The following is a 19373-nucleotide window of genomic DNA, read 5'->3' on the forward strand; positions in this document are numbered from 1 at the left end:
TGGCAGTCAGAGGCTTAGGGACACCCAGGGCATGGGGTTGCATCCCTGACCATCTTGGCTATTAGTCTTTGATAGACTGATCCTGAATGAACTTATCTAATTCTTTTTTGAACGCAGTTACACCTTTGGCCTTAACAACATCCCTTGGTAATGAGTTCCACAGGTTGACTTTGCATTGTGTGAAGAGTACTTCCTTTTGTTTGTTTTAAACCTGCTGCCTATTAATTTCATTGGGTAATCCCTAATTGTGTTATGTGAAGGAGTAAACAACACTTCCTTATTCACTTTCTCCATACTATTAATGATTTTACTGACCTCTATCATATCCCCCCTTATTTGTCTCTTTTCCAAGCTGAACAGTCCCCCTCTTTTTAATTCCTCCTCACATGGAAGCGGTTCCATACCCCTAATCATTTTTGTTGCCCTTCTCTGTACCTTTTCCAGTTCTAATATATCTTTTTTGAGATGGAGTGACCAGAACTGCATGCAGTTTTTAAGGTGTGGGCATACCAGGGATTTGTACAGTGACATTATGATATTTTCTGTCTTACTATCTATCCCCTTCTTAATTGTTCCTATTATTGTTAGTTTTTTGATTGCTGATGCACATTGAGCAGATGTTTTCAGAGAACTATCTATAATAACTCTAAGTTCTTTTTCTTGAATGGTAACCGCTAATTTAGACCCCATCATTTTGTATGTAGTGTTTGGATTATGTTTTCCAATGTGCATTACTTTGTATTTATCAACACTGAATTTCATCTGCCTTTTTTTTGCCTTGTCATCGAGTTTTGTGAGATCCCTTTGTAACTCTTCACTGTCTTCTTTGGACTTAACTATCCTGAGTAATTTTATATTGTCTGCAATCTTTTCCACCTCACTGTTTACCCCTTTTTTCCAGATCATTTATGAATTTGTTGAACAGCACTGGTCTCAGTACAGATCCTTGTGGGACCTGGCTATTCACCACTCTCGATTCTGAAAACTGAACATTTATTCATACCCTTTGTTTCCCATCTTTTAACTAATTACTGATAGAAAGGATCTTCTCTCTTATTCCATGACAGCTTACTTTGCTTAAGAGCCTTTGGTGAGGGACCTTGTCAAAGGCCTTCTGAAAATCCAAGTACACTATATTCACTGGATCACCCTTGTCCCCCCCCAAGAATTGTAACAGGTTGGTGAGGCATGATTTCCCTTTACTAAAGCAGTGTTGGCTCTTTCCCCCAACAAATCGTGTTCATTTATGTTTCTGATAAGTCCATTTTTCACTATAGATTCAACCAAATTGCCTAGTACCGAAGTTAGGCTTATTGGCCTGTAATTGCCAGGATCACCTCTGCAGCCTTTTTAAAAAACTGGCGTTACATTAGCTATCCTCAAGTCATCTGGTATAGAGGATAATTTAAGTGATAGTTTACATACCAGAGTTAGGGCATGGCTACACTTGCAGATGTAGAGCGCTTTGAGTTAAACCAGCTTTTGTAGAGTGCAGCAGGGAAAGTGCTGTAGTCTGTCAATACTGACAGCTGCCAGCGCACTGGCATGGCCACATTAGCAGCTCTTGCAACGGCCACAGAGAGCAGTGCATTGTGGTAGCTATCCCAGCATGTAAGTGGCTGCAACGTGCTTTTCAAATGGGGGGGTGGAGTGGGGTGTGACAGGGAGTGTGTTGTGTGTATGTGGGGGGAGAGAGAGTGGGTTTTTGGGGGGCTGAGAGCATGTGAGCATGCTGTCTTGTAAGTTCAGACAGCAGCAGACCTCCCCCCCCCCGCCCCTCTCACACTCTCACACAGCATTCCACAGTAATGGTTGCTTTGTCTCGGAACAGATAAGCAGCCGGCTGTCAAACGGAGATTTCAAAGGGCATATCCAAAACAATGACAAGAGTGGCCACTTAACTTAAGGGGATTATGGGACGTTTCCGGAGGCTGATCAGAGCGCAGTAATGCAACACCTCGTTCACACTGACGCTGGGGCGCTCCAGTGGGGGCGCATCAAACGTTATTCTACTCGCCGAGGTGGAGTACCAGGAGCGCTCTAGCCGTGGAGTCAGAGCGCTCAATGTACCTTGCCAGTGTGGACGGGTAGTGAGCTAGTGCACCCGGGGCTCCTTTAATGCGCTGTAACTCGCAAGTGTAGCCAAGCCCTTAGTAGTTCTGTAATTTCTTATTTGAGTTCCTTCAGAACTCTTGTGTGAAGACCATCTTGTTCTGGTGACTTATTACTGTTTAATGTATTGATTTGTTCAAAAACCTCCTATATCAACACCTCAGTCTGGGACAGTTCCTCAGATGTGTCACTTAAAAAGACTGGATGGGGTGTGGGATTCTCCCTCACGTCCTCTGCAGTGAATACTGAATCAGATAATTCATTTAGCTTCTCTGCAAGGGCCTTGTCTTCCTTGACTGCTCCTTTACCACCTTGACCATCAGTGGCCCCATTGATTGTTTGTCAGGTTTCCTGCTTCAGATGTACTTAAAAAAAATGTTGCTATTTTGTATATCTTTTGCTAGTTGCTCTTAAAATTCTTTTTTGGCCTGCTTAAATATATTATTATTCTTGACTTGCCAGAGTTCATGTTCCTTTCTATTTTCCTCAGTAGGATTTGACTTCCAATTTTTAAAAGATGCCTTTTTGCCTCTAACCGCCTCTCTTACTCGGTTTACCTATTGTGGCATATTTTTTGGTCATCTTATGGTTTTTTTATTTGGAGTATACATTTAATTTGAGCCTCTATTATGGTGTTTTTAAAAAGTTTCCATGCAGCTTGTAGGCATTTCAGTCCTGTGACTGTTCCTTTTAATTTCTCTTTAATTAGCTTCCTCATTTTTGTGTAGTTCCCCTTTTTGAAGTTAAATGCTTCTGTGGTGGGCTTCTTTGGTATTTCTCACCCTCCACATGAATGTTAAATTTAATTACATTGTGGTCGCTACCGAGCAGTTTAGCTATATTCACCTTAGGTTAGGGTTAGGTCTCCTCACCCTTCCCCACACACTCGTCCACTTGCTGATCTTTACAATTAAATGCAAGCTCCAGGCATGAGATCGGTCCCAAGAGGAAAAAGTAACATGTTGTCCACTGATTGGATCCAATTGCTGTATCTGCTGGATTCCAACACACCGAGCACACCAGATATCTGGCAAGTAGTGCATAGTTTTAATGCAAAGTACAGTGTGCCTCACTTTCATGTTACATACACCACAAAAATAAAATATATGATTTGTTTAAAGTGTGCTTATATTCTGAAATATGACTGTATATATATTCTAATGTATTCTCTCTTAGTGATTCTAGATCAAATATGTTTAATGTACAAGTCAAAAAGATGATTTTTCTAACTATCTGCACCACAAACTGCTCCTGGGATCAGAGAATCCTGCTGGGCTCTTTCCACCTCTGAAACCATCACTGGGAATAAAGATTAGTAATTCTGCAAGCTGAATTTAGCTGACAGTTTTTTGATGGTGTGCAAAGCAAAATAGAATCCAGCTTGCTCTTCTATAGCTGTATTAACTGCAGGGTTAACAGGAGTAAAACATTTTTCCTCATTGTGATGGGGCAGATAGGTCCCGCTGACAGGGTTAATGAGGGCCTGTGGACCTAGTTAGCCCTGCCCCTCATTTCACCTGCAGCAATGTTAGGCATGAAGAGGGGAAGTTAAAAGGAGATCTACCCCATTTCAGCCCTGCCCAGCCTCCTGATGTGAGAGAAGCCTGTCTGCAGCTCAGAGACTGCTTGGAGGAGCTCCTGTTAGAAGGGATGAACAAACCCTGTGAGATCACGGGAACCATGGACTGTTTGAAGGCAAATCCTGAAAAGAAGGGTGGGGTCCCACCGAACCTTCATTGGATGACTGTGTTTTGAGTTGTGATTTTCTATTCCTTTTTTCTTTTAAACCATAAACTAAGGGTAAGATTGAAATGTGCATCTAAAGAAGGACAACTACTTAACAGAGAGAGACGATACAAGCACACCATGTATTTGCTAGTCATTCTAGTATACATGTTTTCAGGGTTTCTGAGGTTTTCTGTTTTATAAAAGTTATTGATAAATATTTTAGACACCACAATTTCACCTCCTAGAACCCCTGGATTGCCACACTTAATGTATACTCAGTGTCCAATTTTTTGAATGGCGCCCACATAGCTGTGAGAATTCTCTGGAAATGAAGATATACATAATTCTATGGAATTCAAACCATGTCAAACAGCTGTCAATTTGCTTTTTTTTATGTCAAATGTCCAAAACGATCTGTTAAAAATCTAGGGGGGAAATGTCTCTAAATTACAAATATTCTTTTTTTTTTAAAGCGGGAGGAAGGAAATCCACCCATCTTGCAAATTTTTAAAATCACAGATGAAACAGCATTCATTACTTTTGCAACCCTCCCCCCCCAAAAGACACAACCCAAAACAAAAAATAACCTGGATTTACAGTAGCCTTTCATAATGCTAAGGCATAAAAGAGGAAGGAAACATACAGAGCTATCATTCTTTTTTCTCTATTTCTTCTTAGCACTGATTTTTCTTTTTCTTTCAGATATGTCAGATATTTAAAAGCAGAAATCTTAAATTCCTGTTATGTTCATGGACAAGACCAACTTATAAAGATTTTGTTTTTTAATTCCCAGTTATGGAATAGTAGATTTCTTTTTTTTACAAAATCTAGATGATGATAACAAATAAATAAATAATAAGCTTCAGCCCTCACAATCTTCCACACGAGTATCTCAAAGTGCTTTTAAAGACAACTGTTTATATCCCACAACATCCTACGTGATAAAATAATGCTGTACTCATTCCAGAAATGAATACTTTGAGGCACAGAAGTCAAGTGATTTGCCTAAGGCCACTCAGCTAATCAGATGGAGAGCTGGCAACAGAACTCAGGAGACCCAACTACCCGTCTTCTGTTTTGACCACTAAACCAACTTTCTATGCAGAGTGTAATATGTTTAAGGTAGGTTAAATTTTCGGGGCACATGAAGAGAGGTCTTTAACCTGGAAGGTTACAAACTGTAATTGTAGAAAGAGTTAATTTGTGTAAATCCTTTTTTTTTGACTCTGACACCTAATTTTTTTTCCTCATCTACCTCAGCATTTCTTAAAACACTTCAAGCTCAAAAGTGAAAATCATGGATATTTACCTTCCCGTTATCTTTGTGTGTTGATTCTTTTCCCCTGTGAAATGTGTACCTGCACTATTAAATGCAGGTACATCGCCCACGATGCGGTGATCAACAGGTGGGCTGGTGACTCCAAAGAAAGAGGATAAAAGCCCAGGCAGGAACTGCACTATGATGCGGTCTCTATCATTTATCACACTATACATAGTTTAGAATCTAATGTCACTAAGAGAAATATCATGGGGAAAAGAATTAAGAGGAAAATACCTATTAACACAGACTCTAACTGCTATTTTAGAAAGGTGAAAGCTGCTAATGTTTTCTCTTTTTTTCTTTTTGGATTGAATTTCATTGTCCTATTTTTTTTTCTATTCCTGCTGAAAAGTCGTATGAACCCTCCCTTGTTCTTCTCTTTCCACACCACCAAAATATTATTCTAACTTGCTCTCCCACTTCCTAACTAAAATGGGAGTCATGGTTCAAAAGTACATAAGGGAGGCAGCAATACTTACTGGCTCTGAGGATGTTCTCCTTGCTGCTGCACCTGGACTGGACCTGCAGAGAGAGCACAGACTCTATGAGCTACAGTAGATAACAGGCACAGCAAGATGTGGCGATTTAATGGGCAAGCTCCTGGGATCTAGAATCAGAGGCTTTACATATTTGACACCTTAACAATTTTATATAGTGTATATATAGGATACATATAATCAAGCAGAAAGTTATTGGTTGACAGTCTGAATCTGATATAAGCAATTAAAAAACACAAACAAACCAGCCTAAAGGACAGATTTTTAGGTTAAGAAATGAATATACAGCTTTCAAAGATACATATTAAACTTCAATTTTACATTAAATTCCAAGTTCATTGTATATAATTGTGACCACAGTGATCCTGAACCTAAGTCCTTGTGTTTTATGTGCAGATCAGAATAATAATATGCCTGTATTAATATAATCTGCTTGAAGACTTGATTATTGCTGCTTTCAGTGGAGTCGCTGAGGTTTCTTAGAGAGAAATTCAAAATGCGAACAAGTTAGAATGTGGTGATTGTGAAAACAATTAGCAATTCTGCTTCACAGCTGCACAAACATCTTCTGGCTGGAGACAGATGAATTTGTTCAGCTGTTTAAGTCTAGTTTAGAAAAGTACTATGCCTAATATGCTTTTTATAGTGTAGATCTACTTTGAAAAGTGATTGTGTAAAAATAGCATCTTCTTACTCAATATATCTACTCCTTGTGGGCCCGATTCCCACTGTGTTACTCCAGTTTTTGGTGTAATATTGAAGTAACAGTGGTGAATCATGTCTGAGTATTTAGAGTCATATCTGCTTGCTATGGAGACTAACAGAAGTTTTTGTTTTCAAATACTGTTAGCCCTGCAGAGCCAACACAATATAGGATATGTCTTCACTGCAGATTTAACTCAAGTTATCTACACTCAAGTTAACTTTTCTCAGTCTTGCTTGAGTCAGAGCAGTCACACTGCAAAATAACACTTGAGCTGCACAGAATAATTGGATTAGTAGTTGAGGAGTTGTCATAATTCGAGCTGTGGCCTATACACCGAGGCCAGCCAGCTGTTAAAAGTTAAAAAGCACCATCAAACTTTAGTTCAAGGTTTTTGTGTGTGGATGGGACTCAAGTTAGAGGCAACACTAGTTATAACTAGTTATAACTCAAATTAATTTTGAAGGGAAGATAAGCCCTATGAAAGTGTGAGAAGTGTGAGCTGGATTCTTTTCCTTCATGTGCTTCTTCAACAGAATTGTTCATTAAGACTTCAAGTACAACGCCAATAAATTAAACCCGTGTAAACCTATTTACAGCAATAGGATTGCACAGGTGTCATTGAGGGCATATTTTCCTTATAAAACCTCTTTTAGTGTTGAAGAAGGAAGGGTAGGAAGGAAAGAGACCAGCTTACCTTTCAGATCTCAGGTTGAGTTTGTGGGGGTGGGAGCTAGAAAAATATCTGCCTGCAAACTGAGCACACATGATCAGGAAATTATTGATGAGTGATAAATGTGGAACCTCAAAGTGCCATTTTTCAGTCTCTTTTCAGAATAGAGCCATCTTTTAAGTCTGAAACTAATCCTTCCTTGTTTTCTAAACCTCTTTCTTTCATTCCACAGCAGCTTGCCCCAAACGCATATTCACACAATTTGGATACTACAGCGTAACACAGTCTACTCATTGTAATGAAAAAAACTTATGACAGTAATGTTGCAACTTAGAGTGGGTTATGGTTGTCCTTCCCTGAAAAAAATTGTTATGTTTAAAAATTAAAACCACCCTCCTCCCCGTCAAAAATACTACATAGGTAAACTCCAAAATGTCAGTGATGCCCTGATTTGGCCCAGAGTTGTTTTTCCATTTTTCAGGTACATGATAAAATAAAATCTCATTGGAAGAGGAAAATGTTTCTCTTTGAAGGGCAATTCTGGACCAAAAAGGAAGGTATAATGATATATGAGAGAGAGAGAGAGGGAGGGCTGGATGAGTGAGTGGGTCACAGTTGGGGAAAACCCAAAATGTGGTATGCAAAAGGAGAGATGGGCCTATCTGCATAGGATATTATTTAAAATTGAAGAGGCTCTGCTATTTCTCATTGAAAACCATATGGAAAGAGAGAACAAGGAATGGGCTTGTTGCAAAATAATCAAGAAATTCAGCAAACTTTGGAATGAAACCTAGCGAAACAACAACACAGTCCTAAAGAAAAAAATAAAAGAAAAAAACCCACACAAACACTCAGAAACAATCTAATAACAAACTAAGTAAAAATATGATTCAAAGGACACAGATAAAAGCTACTAGGGAGAGGAAAAATGTTAGTGGACAAAGACAGTGCTAAAGAAGTAAAATGGAAGTCAAGAGAGAGTCTTCAACAAAGTGTGGGAACAGGAGCCCAAACCCATAGCGCAAAGCAATGTTTGCGAATGGAAAGCAACTCCTTTGAGCAATAATAGTTACTCTCGAGTCGTAGCCTCTATTCCTCCTGAGTTCATCTTTAAGCCCTTCCAATCTATAGTGGAGCTAGTATATGAACAAAAACAAGACATTTATAATGAACAGAGCAGCTGAGACTTGCAGATCTAATATAAAAAAATGTGCTGACAGAGTACCACTCTTACAACGTCCAGATGACAATGGCAACAAAAGACAGCTGGCTTCAAACATAGCTTTTGGAGGTATTTTTTTATTCTATGAGCTCAGAGGACTTCAAATGACAAAGCTAAATTGTGCTTTGCAGTGTCTCATGGTGACCTAATGTTTACACTTTATCACTCACCTGATTAGCAACATATGCACTGTGGGAAATAATTTGCTTTCCACAAATTTTAAAAGCAGCTGTAGAAGAGGAATCCATAATTGTAAAAAAACACTCAACTAAACGTGATCATTTCCCATCCTATGCTCTCAGCTGCAGAATACAAACCCTGCTTCAACACAGCTGAAGGATTAATCAATTAGCCAATACTCCCATTTACTGTATATTTCACATTCATAGCCTGTCTTATTTTTTTAACATTGTTCCATTAAAAATTATTTTAAATTTCAAAAAATAGTAGTGTTTTCTAGCCCAAACATTTAACCTACTTTAGAGCTTTGTGTAAATTGTCTTTTTCATGTTTTATCATTTGTATATATTTTGTACCTGTGATATTTTTAAAATCTGTATGTACATCAGGGTTGCATGATTTTTAAAATCATATAACCCTGAAGTAAATATTCTGGTGTACCATCATACACCATATCATGACTTGCTGGGACAGATGGTTTTGGAACAATTGTAATTCTTCCCTCACTCACAGGCTGCTCCAGAGATGATAACCTGTGCCTGTCTCCCATATCACAGGAAGTCTTACTGTTTCTTCTGTCTACATTCCCTAGCTGCCAATATTTTTTGGCAGAGAAGCTCTGAATAAATTGGGATCTCATTCAATATCATTCCCCAGGGTGGCTCAGGAGAAAACAATCAGAAAGCAGAACATCCACATTCCACTGCCCTGACCTTTACGTCCATAGGATTTTATTATATTTAAATTATAATTGTATTGCCTTGTAATGCAGAGTAAGCCTTGTTCACATGGGCATAAACACCAAACACTATGTGAAACAAAGCATTTTAAATTAAAATAAACAGAGGGAATGGTAAAAACAAGAAACCTGCTGACAATCTCTATCTATCACTCATGACTGGTCTGAGACATGAAATCACTTGTTGCAACAGATTGGATGTGTATAAATCTACATGATATGTTTTGCAGCAAATCATAGCATCTATAAGGGTATCTTTACAAGTAAAATAGAAAATGACATGAAGAAAAGCTCACGCTACAAGTGAAGTAAAAGTAAAATAAATAAAAGAGGAAAGAGAAGCCTTTACTACATGACCACAGTCTTTAGGAATGGTTAGAGAAATTACTTACCTTTTATACGTCATAACAAGATTTAGCACAGAGTATTAAGTCTGCTCTTCATTATGGGAGGTACAGTTAAAAGCCATAGGTTATAGTAAAATGAATTGCTACACAAACATGAAGAGTTTCCAGCCAAATATGAAAAGCTAAGTCTTATGGGGGAACATTTCAACTGAGGTTTAATGCAACATGAAGAACAATTCGTAACAACATCAAAACACATGATTTTACCACCAGCAGTAGAAAGAACCCATTTCTCAAGAACACACAGGACCATAGGAGGCTAACCCATAATCTAGTTACAGGAAAGCATATTCCATTATTAAGACAGCATGCAGAATGTGGAACCACCAGCAGAAACCCAACAGGGAAGGGAATGGGTTAGCCAAGCTGCAATGAAGGAAGCAGGACATGCGAAGCACAGCAGCAGTTATGAATTTGAGAACTGTCTTCATTTAACTGCCCTATAAATGTCAGACTCATTTAAGAAGTAAGGAAAAGATTCTTTTCAGTGTGTTCTACAAGTCATGGCTACAGGTTAGTGTGGAACTCTTATCATCTTTCCCTGAGACTTCAACACTTGTGTAGAAACCAGCTGTACTCTGTGAGAGATTTGGTGCAGTATACTGTTGCTGCCTTTTCCCATCTGTTTCATGAAATAGGCAGAGTGGATAAATTGTATATAATCCACTCTTGGAATACAAAACCTCCAATACATTCAAATCGCTTTTCAGTATAAGACTGTCAGCAGCACATGAGTGGCAAGAAAAACCTTAGCACCAATCAAGCTTTAGTACATACACCTCTACCTTGATATAACGCTACCCGATATAACACGAATTCGGATATAACGCGGTAAAGCAGTGCTCCGGGGGAGCGGGGCTGTGCACTCCGGCGGATCAAAGCAAGTTCAATATAATGCGGTTTCACCTATAATGTGGTAAGATTTTTTGGCTCCCGAGGACAGCGTTATATCGAGGTAGAGGCGTACTACTGCTTGGCTGTTCAAATTCTGCTAACTTTTAAATTTTTCTCCTCAAACTTACCTACAGTTAGTAATTACATGATCTCAGTTCCACACAATTTACTGTGTGTGGATCTTTTGGATGATCCCTCCAATACTGAAGACCTGTCTACTTTCAATTGGTATTAAATATACCATTATCCTATTTTTAGAAGTAGAGGTATACTCTGGTACCCCTTGGCAAAAAATTTCTCCTTGCCCCACAGTGAAATGTATACATATTTATAATTAAATAACATAAAATCACAGCATTTTATAAAAAACAACAAGGAGTCTGGTGGCACCAAATATCCCAACACTATGTTATAACTTTGTAAACCATAATGTTTTGGACTACTATTGTAGGATATTATGCATAAGGTCACGGAGCATAAAGTCAAATTAAGAAAGTATCAGAGTAATATACTAGGATTTGATGGTTTTAGAAAATATTTTGTTTTTTATTTTAAACCTATTCAAAAGAACACAGAAAACTATAATTGTTTTGGTTGAATTAAAATAAAATATAAAATAATTTTGTCTAAATAGGTTATCCATACACATGGCAAATATATATATAAAATTGTAACATTTTGGTAACATGGTAACATTACATACTGCGGTCAAGAGATTCAAAAGCCCTGATATTTAGGAAAGCATCCCCATTCAGGAAAGTACTTAAGAATGTGCTTAACTTTCTTCCTTAATTGGAGCCAAAGTCAGTACAAAACTAAAGAAAATCCTTTATCTGTATAATGGAAATACATTTAAAAGAGACAAAAGAAAAGTGACTTCAAGGGAATATGGTTGGGGCAAATTTATTATTTTCTAACAAACCTTAAAAAGAGGAATATGCTCTTTTCCAAACACTATAAATTTCTAATAATAGATTAATCAATAGCTCTAATTTTTAATTTTAGATTTATTATCCTCAAAGGAGATTTAAATGACAAAAAAGTTACAATCAGCTTGGTGTATCCCAAAATCAAAAAGATTTTAAAAATAAATTCTTTAGGATTCCAAGAAGGAGAAATTATTTTAGGATATTATTTTAACATTAAATGCTAGATTGGATAGAGCAGACACTAAACAAAAGAGAGATATAAATCTTGATCATCTTTATAAACATATGATGACAGTTTTATCTATTCTCATTTTATTCTTATCCACATAAACTTTATATGATGATAGATTTAATTTTGATCACTAACACTGGCCTGGTCTACACTGGGGTGCGGGGGATCGATCTAAGTTACGCAACTTCAGCTACATGAATAACGTAGCTGAAGTTGACGTACTTAGATCTACTTACCGCGGTGTCTTCACTGCGGTAGGTCAACTGCTGACGCTCCCCCGTTGACTCTGCTGATGCTTCTCGCTCCAGTGGAGTACCGGAGTCGACGGGAGAGCGCTCGGTGGTCGATTTATCGCGTCTTCACTAGATCCGATAAATCAACCTCCGCTGGATCGATCGCTCCAGAGGTAAGTGTAGACATGCCCATTGTCTTCCAACAAACTATAAACATAGAATTACATGGTCAGCTCTTGTTCCAACCAAACTAACATTTAATTTTGAACGGTGGGGGGAAATCATTCTCCAAACAGATTGGCAGACTGAATTGTTTCCTGTTACAAGATCCAGACAGAGCAGTCATTTAAAAAAAGATACTACTCATATTCTGAACATAACAACAAAGATTACATACTAAGGATTACATACTGCAAATAAAGCAGTTATGAGAGGTCATCTTATTAATAGTCTCTTAGTTGAAAAAGTGAGACTACAAGATAGATTGCAACTGGTACATGAGATGCAAAACCAAAAATCATATAATTAAAAAAATAGTTCAAACAAAATCGTACAAAAATTCATCAACTTAAGTTGCAAGATAAACACTGTGCTAAATGATAAAACAGAAAAAGCTCAGTGAAAAGAGGGACAAAAGGGAATAAAGGGGATAAACTGTTAGATAGAAAGCTTAAAGGAAAGCAAACTACCAACATAATCCTCCATGCACGATTAGGAATGAAGAAAGGCAAAAAAAATGGGAGATTTTTTTCATATTGTAAAAATATTTACAAAAGTTATTTTTGTATTAGAAAAATAAAAATTATGAGCTAGATTGTGCCTTGAGGTAAAGTCTAGAGTATGAGACAGTGAAGAGATGTGCTGCCCCAAGAGGAGTGCTGGGAAGGCATAGTTCTCAGAGACACTTGTTAGGGATGGGTGAGGGAATACTGGGCAAGCAATACTTGTGCTTCCCCTGTATGTTCTGTGCCCTCAGTCACAAACTGTAAGATCCATATGGTTGCTTGGGGTTACTGGGAGGGGATTGGGCAGCCTTATTACTTGTAGTACTCCCATACAGCCACAAAGGATGACACATTTTAGTGCTAAGTAACGTGAACCTCCTCATATTTCATTTAGACATAGCTCTGCTTGAATAATTCATCAGAGAGGAAAAAAATTAGTATTTATAAATGATATGAAAAATGGTAAAGTCCTGGATCAAGATGGGTTACCAATAAAAATATTATAAACGTTTATAGGGAAATTGGTAGGTCCTCTTCCAGTTACAACAGCTGTTATTCCCAAACCTGGAAAGAACCTTAAATCATATAACTCAATTTCTTTATTAAACTGAGATGTAAGATTCTGACCAACATATTGGTGAACAGACTACATCATAGAGACAATATTAAGTTATCAGAGACCAAATAGGTTTTATAAACAATACAGATAATCATATATGGGTACTAGAAACATTACTCTCACTAAGATAAAAAAAGAAGCCTCTACTACTCTTCTAGTTAACTGCTGAAAAGGCCTTTGATAGGGTTGAATAAAGTTACTTTTATAAAACTATAAAAAGCAACAGAGGGTCCTGTGGCACCTTTAAGACTAACAGAAGTATTGGAGCATAAGCTTTCGTGGGTGAATGCCCACTTCATCAGACCAAGTCTTGCGTCTGATGAAGTGGGCATTCACCCACGAAAGCTTATGCTCCAATACTTCTGTTAGTCTTAAAGGTGCCACAGGACCCTCTGTTGCTTTTTACAGATTCAGACTAACACGGCTACCCCTCTGATACTTTTATAAAACTGAATGCCTTGGGAATAAGTTCCCAGTTTAAGAAATGGATAATATAAATTGATCTAATACCTTTTCTTTCCAAAGAGACGCAGGAAAAAGATGTACCACTATTATTCACAATTAGCAATGTATCTATTTGCCTAATATATATGCAATAACATAAGGATAAAAGGTGTTGCTGAAGGAAAAGAGGAAGTTAATCACCTTGTGCAGTAATGATTCTTCAAGATGTGTGTCCCTATGGGTGCTCCACTGTAGGGGTATCTGCATCCCTGCCCTGCTGATCGGAGAACTTTAGTAGCAGTGTCCATTCAGCCCATGCATTTGCTGCCCCGTCGTGCTCTGCCACGAGGCTAACCAGCGCTGAGCAAGTGAACCCTCCTCAATTCCTTTTCTACCACAGAGTTACTGGCAAGAACTCCGTGGTAGAGGGGAGGAGGGTTGGTCATGGAGCACCATAAAAACACACATCTCGAATAACCATGGTTACTGCACAAGGTGAGTAACTTCCTCTTCTTCTTTGAGTAGTGACTGTATGGGTGCTTCACTGTAGATGACTCCCAAGCACTATCCCCTACTGAAGGCTGGGGCTTCAGAGTCGAGTCTGTTATGGATGATAGCCCCAGGGCAATGAATATGGTGTCTGAAGCAGAGTCCCCCAAGATGGCATAGTGCTTTGTAAAGGTATGTGCAGATGCCCAGGTAGCTGCTCTGCAGATTTCTGATATAGTGGCAAAAAGCATCAGCATGTGGGGGCACCACACGCAGGAACCAGCATCCAGCTGTCCCTTCCATGCAGCGATGTGCATCTCCTGTCCGGGAGAGTGTGAGACGCTTGCACACACTAGTGCAGTGGTTCCCAAACTTTTCGGCATAGATTCATAGATTCTAGGACTGGAAGGGACCTCGAGAGGTCATCGAGTCCAGTCCCCTGCCCGCATGGCAGGACCAAATACTGTCTAGACCATCCCTGATAGACATTTATCTAACCTACTCTTAAATATCTCCAGAGATGGAGATTCCACAACCTCCCTAGGCAATTTATTCCAGTGTTTAACCACCCTGACAGTTAGGAACTTTTTCCTGATGTCCAACCTAGACCTCCCTTGCTGCAGTTTAAGCCCATTGCTTCTTGTTCTATCCTCAGAGGCTAAGGTGAACAAGTTTTCTCCCTCCTCCTTATGACACCCTTTTAGATACCTGAAAACTGCTATCATGTCCCCTCTCAGTCTTCTCTTTTCCAAACTAAACAAACCCAATTCTTTCAGCCTTCCTTCATAGGTCATGACCTTTAATCATTCTTGTTGCTCTTCTCTGGACCCTTTCCAATTTCTCCACATCTTTCTTGAAATGCGGTGCCCAGAACTGGACATCACGCCCCCTTTTTAATTTTCGAGAACCCCCCCCCCATCTCCTTTACCATCATCCAACTCCCCCGATCCTTGTCCCCTGACCACCACCCCGGGACCCCACCCCCTATCCAACCCCCCCCCGGTCGCTGTCTCCTGACTGCCCCAACCCCTGGATCCACACCCCCACCCCCTGACAGGCCCCCCGGGACTCCCATGCCTATACAAACCCCCCTGCTCCCTGACTGCCCCCCAGGACCTCCTGCCCCTTATCCAGCCCCCCCTCCCCACTCCCTGCCCTCTTACCAGGCTGCTCAGAGCAGCAGGACTGGCTTATTAGAAAGCCTGGGAGATGGGCGGGCACAAGCTGCGCTGCCTGTGTGGCGGCATAACTACGGGGGAGGGGGGACTGCAGGGGAGGGGCCGGGGGCTAGCTTCCCTGGCCGGGAGCTCAAGGGCCGGGCAGCCTCGCGCCCCCCATGGAATTTCTTCACGCCCCCCCAGGGGGGCGCACCCCCCCCAGTTTGGGAACCAATGGACTAGCGTGACCAGGGACAGCTATCTGTGAGCCTGGTGCCTGCCCCAGTAGACAGGGCTGTGAGTGGTACAGACATGCTGGAGGAGCTGCCCGGGCTGCATGCTGGCTCCTGCAAGCAATGGCCCAACATGCTGATGCTTTTGCCACTGCAGTTCCTGACCTGGTAGCTGGCCATGGCCCTGCTGATCTCGCTTGTTGTCGCTAGAGCCCTGCAATTCCGCCGATATCCACTTTATATCCATGCATATCCACATCCGTGGATATAAATTTTGTATCCGCGCAGGGCTCTACCCATTGTGGGGTAGGAAGTCTGGCTTGAGGAAAGAGGAAACCTATTCGTAGTTGGGTGGGAGAAAATGGAGTACCCTTCTACCTGCTGGTGGAAGGTTGCAATTGCTGCCAAGTGGACTTTTAGCAAGCTAATAGAGAGTCCCGATTTCTTGAGAGTGAACAGATAGTCTAGGATTACAGGTAGAGTGGCTTCATCCAGGGTGATGCCTTTGGGCTGGCACCAGATCTGAAATCTAGTCCACTTTTGTAGGTAGGTACGACAGGCAGTCTGTAAACTGAACTGAACTGAATGCTTGGAGGCATCTCATGCAGTCTGGCGTGAGCTATAACCTATGTGACCACGGTCATATGCCCCAGAAGCTGGAGGCAGTGTTTGGCTGAAATTTGGGGACTGGATTGCACTGGCTCTAGAAGCATGGAGAGGCTTAGGAATCTGTGATGTGGGAGGAGCACCCTCGCCCAGATGGAGTCGAGTTTGGCTCCTGTGAATTCTAACCTCTATACCGGCATTAATGTCAAATTTTTGTGCATTGATTTGTAGGCCTAGACTCTGGAATAGATCCAGTGTGGTATGGGTGATTTGTTGGGCTTCAATGAAGGAATGTGTCCCAAAGAGAGAATTGTCCAGTAAGGATAAATCATGATGCCCTGGGAGCGTAAGTGGGCTGCCACTACTGAGAGAACCTTGGAGAATATTCTGGGGGCCGATGAGAGGCCAAAAGAGAGTACTCTGTACTGGTAGTGGTCTTGGTCTAATGTAAACCTGAAGCATCATCTGTGACTCGGTATGATCGAGATGTGGAAATATGCATCTTGAAGGTCGAGGGCCGAGAACCAGTCTCCTTTTTACTAATGCTGGAATAATTGTTATGAACATGACCATCTTGAACTTCTGAATCTTGACAAATTTGTTGATCACTCTGAGGTCTAGTATGGGTCTCCATCCTCCCTTTTTCTTTGGTATCAGGAAGAAGTAGAAGCCTTTGCCTTTTAGATGTGTGGGCACTGGCTCTATGACTCTTATGCTGTGGAAATGGTTTATCTCTTGTTGTAGCAGGCTCTCGTGAGAAGAGTCAACTGATTATTATAGTGTATTTGTTGTATGGTGTTCATTAGATAAAGGAAGTCTAATATCCTCCCTTAATTATCTCATACAGAAAGCTTGGGGTGGGGACTAGGGAGTTCTGCATCCTGTGTAACCAGTATGCTACCACGCAGTCTTATTTTCACACTACCTCAGTCACTGGCAAGTTGACTGATGAATCACTTGGTTTAAGGACTATCTTGTTTGTTGTCCTGTCTGACCACTATTAAGACATGTCCAAACCCTTTGCCTATTCTAGTTCAATTGCTTTTTAACTTGGTGTCTGTCAGGAAGGCTGAAACTCCAATAGTGATGTAAATGAACTCTTATCTTCTGGCACAGAACAAATTGCTCTCTGACCTTAGCACACATTAACAGGATTAACATTTTTAATAGCGCTCCAGTCATCTTTCTTTCCTAGTCCCTTGTTTTTAAATGAGGCTTTCCGCTACTTTCACAGTTCTCTTCCTTGTCCACAGTAATAGCCAAATAAATTGTAATACCACAACAACCCAAGTCAGACAATATTGCTCGAAATGGAAACTATTTCATCACCTGTTTTAAAGGGATGACAGTGAAGTATATGTTTTAAAAGGGTTTATCAAATTTAATATAAATTCCCTACAAGAATATAAAAAAGAAACATTATTAAGGTTGCAAAGTCAAGCACTGAAAAGTTAGGCAATACCAAAATTCAAGTTATCTGTGCAATCCAATTTTTTCCCATAATGTGTGTATGGATTATGATAAATAAATTACATGATAACATACAATTTTTTCCACAGGAGACCTACCAGAGATGGATGATGATAAATGTGGGGCTGGCTGAAAAACAAGAATTCTGCTTTGTGAAAAATTCTGAGATTTGAGAATTTCATTTCATTTTGCATTGGGACAAAACTGAAACCTCCTGAATTTTTTTTGTTTAATTAAAAATGAGAGACACTTATCCCAGAATAGCCAATAGTTAGACTACTCACCTGAGACAGCAGAGTTCAAGTCTCTACTCTGCCTTATTTACAGAAGGGATTAGAACATGGGTCTCCCTTATCCAAGGCCTAACCACTGGCTATTCTGGGACAGACCAGTTTCTCTGTCTCTTGTTTTGACCAGGAATCCCACTCTGGACTTTCCCAATGACATTTTCGTAGAAACCAATACATTTCTGCAAAAAGTGTCAGGTTTGATGGATTGGCATTTTCTGATGAAAAGCCTTTGTCAAAAAATTCACAACCAGCTCTAGTTAATTTAATGAGGCAATTGGTCAATATTTCTTTTTATTTCCACAGTTCAATGAGGGAGTCTCATGTTTTGCTTATCGTACACCATCCAAGCCCTGCTCTGAATAAGGAATTATTTTATTCCATCATGGGTTTTTCCTTTGCATTTAGCATTGAAGCACTAAATACCTTACAAATAGAAAGGCATTTATCTTAACACCATCCCTGCGAGGTAGGGAAGTACTCTCATTTTACAAAATGGGAAAGAGATGTATTTAAACCAAACTTTTCAAGAGTATCCATTAATTAACTTGAGACCCCTATGGCTGGATTTATTTTAGAGGTATTGAGCACCCAGAGCTTCCCTTGACTTCAGTTGTTTTTGTGAATGCTCAGCTCATGAAAATCAACCACTATGTGTCTTAGGAAAGACATCCAGAAAATGTTGGTTTAAGTGACTTGCTTGGCATCACGTAGGAAATCTGTACCATAGCGGAGACAGGGATAGAACCCAGTACTCTTTGGAACCAATCCAGTGTCAAACTACAATATCATCTTTTCTCTTGCTGAAGCCCATTACTCATTTGAACCTTCTAACTTCTGCAATGAAGTCATCTGACAACAGCATCATTCCCCATCCATTTCGTGTGCTAACTACCAATTTTGCAATCTCAATCTAAGATTTTGCCCTGTAACAAATGAATAAAAATATAATTGCAGAAAAATCTCCTTTTTGTTTAGTTAACACTTATTTGTTGTCAATGTCTGAATAAACAGTTAACAGGGAAAGGGAGAGATCTCTTTATTCAAAAACCATTGTTCCGACCACTTCTACTGGGGTCTGATAAAAGGCCTATAGGAGTCAATAGAAATCTATCTTTCCATTGACTTTAGAGGGTTTGAATCTGATCTTTCATGTCTGAGAAAACTCACAACCTGCATCTTACATCTCCAACTAGTCCTCCAGTAAAGTCAGCACAGACTAGATGTGACATTCCTGACACTTCTGAGGTAAGGGGGGAAAAAACCCTTTAAACCTGAACAACCAACCTTTCAGACCTTTGTCTTATAAGGAAACAAGAAAAGATGCACAAACCCTCTTTTTTTTTATTTTGCAGGTCACCTTTAAGGGCAAATTCCAACTTCCCTTGTAAGCCTTCTTTTTACAATGCTTTCTCAAACAATTTTGGGGAGAAATTTTGTATGCTTGGTAACAGTCCAAATGGGATTTGTAGA

General features: G+C 39.9%; 1 protein-coding gene across 2 annotated transcripts in view; it reads right to left on the reverse strand.

Annotated features, from left to right (window-relative positions):
- The window catches only part of GPHN (gephyrin), a 582350-nt gene that overhangs the window by 93134 nt on the left and 469843 nt on the right, over positions 1-19373 (reverse strand). For both annotated transcript variants that reach the window (XM_065404477.1, XM_065404478.1), the window contains one exon: positions 5641-5683. In XM_065404477.1, coding sequence (XP_065260549.1) covers positions 5641-5683 — 43 coding nt within the window. The remainder of the gene's footprint in view (positions 1-5640; positions 5684-19373) is intronic.

This window comes from Emys orbicularis, chromosome 4, assembly GCF_028017835.1.
Source record: "Emys orbicularis isolate rEmyOrb1 chromosome 4, rEmyOrb1.hap1, whole genome shotgun sequence".
Lineage (NCBI taxonomy): Eukaryota > Metazoa > Chordata > Testudines > Emydidae > Emys > Emys orbicularis.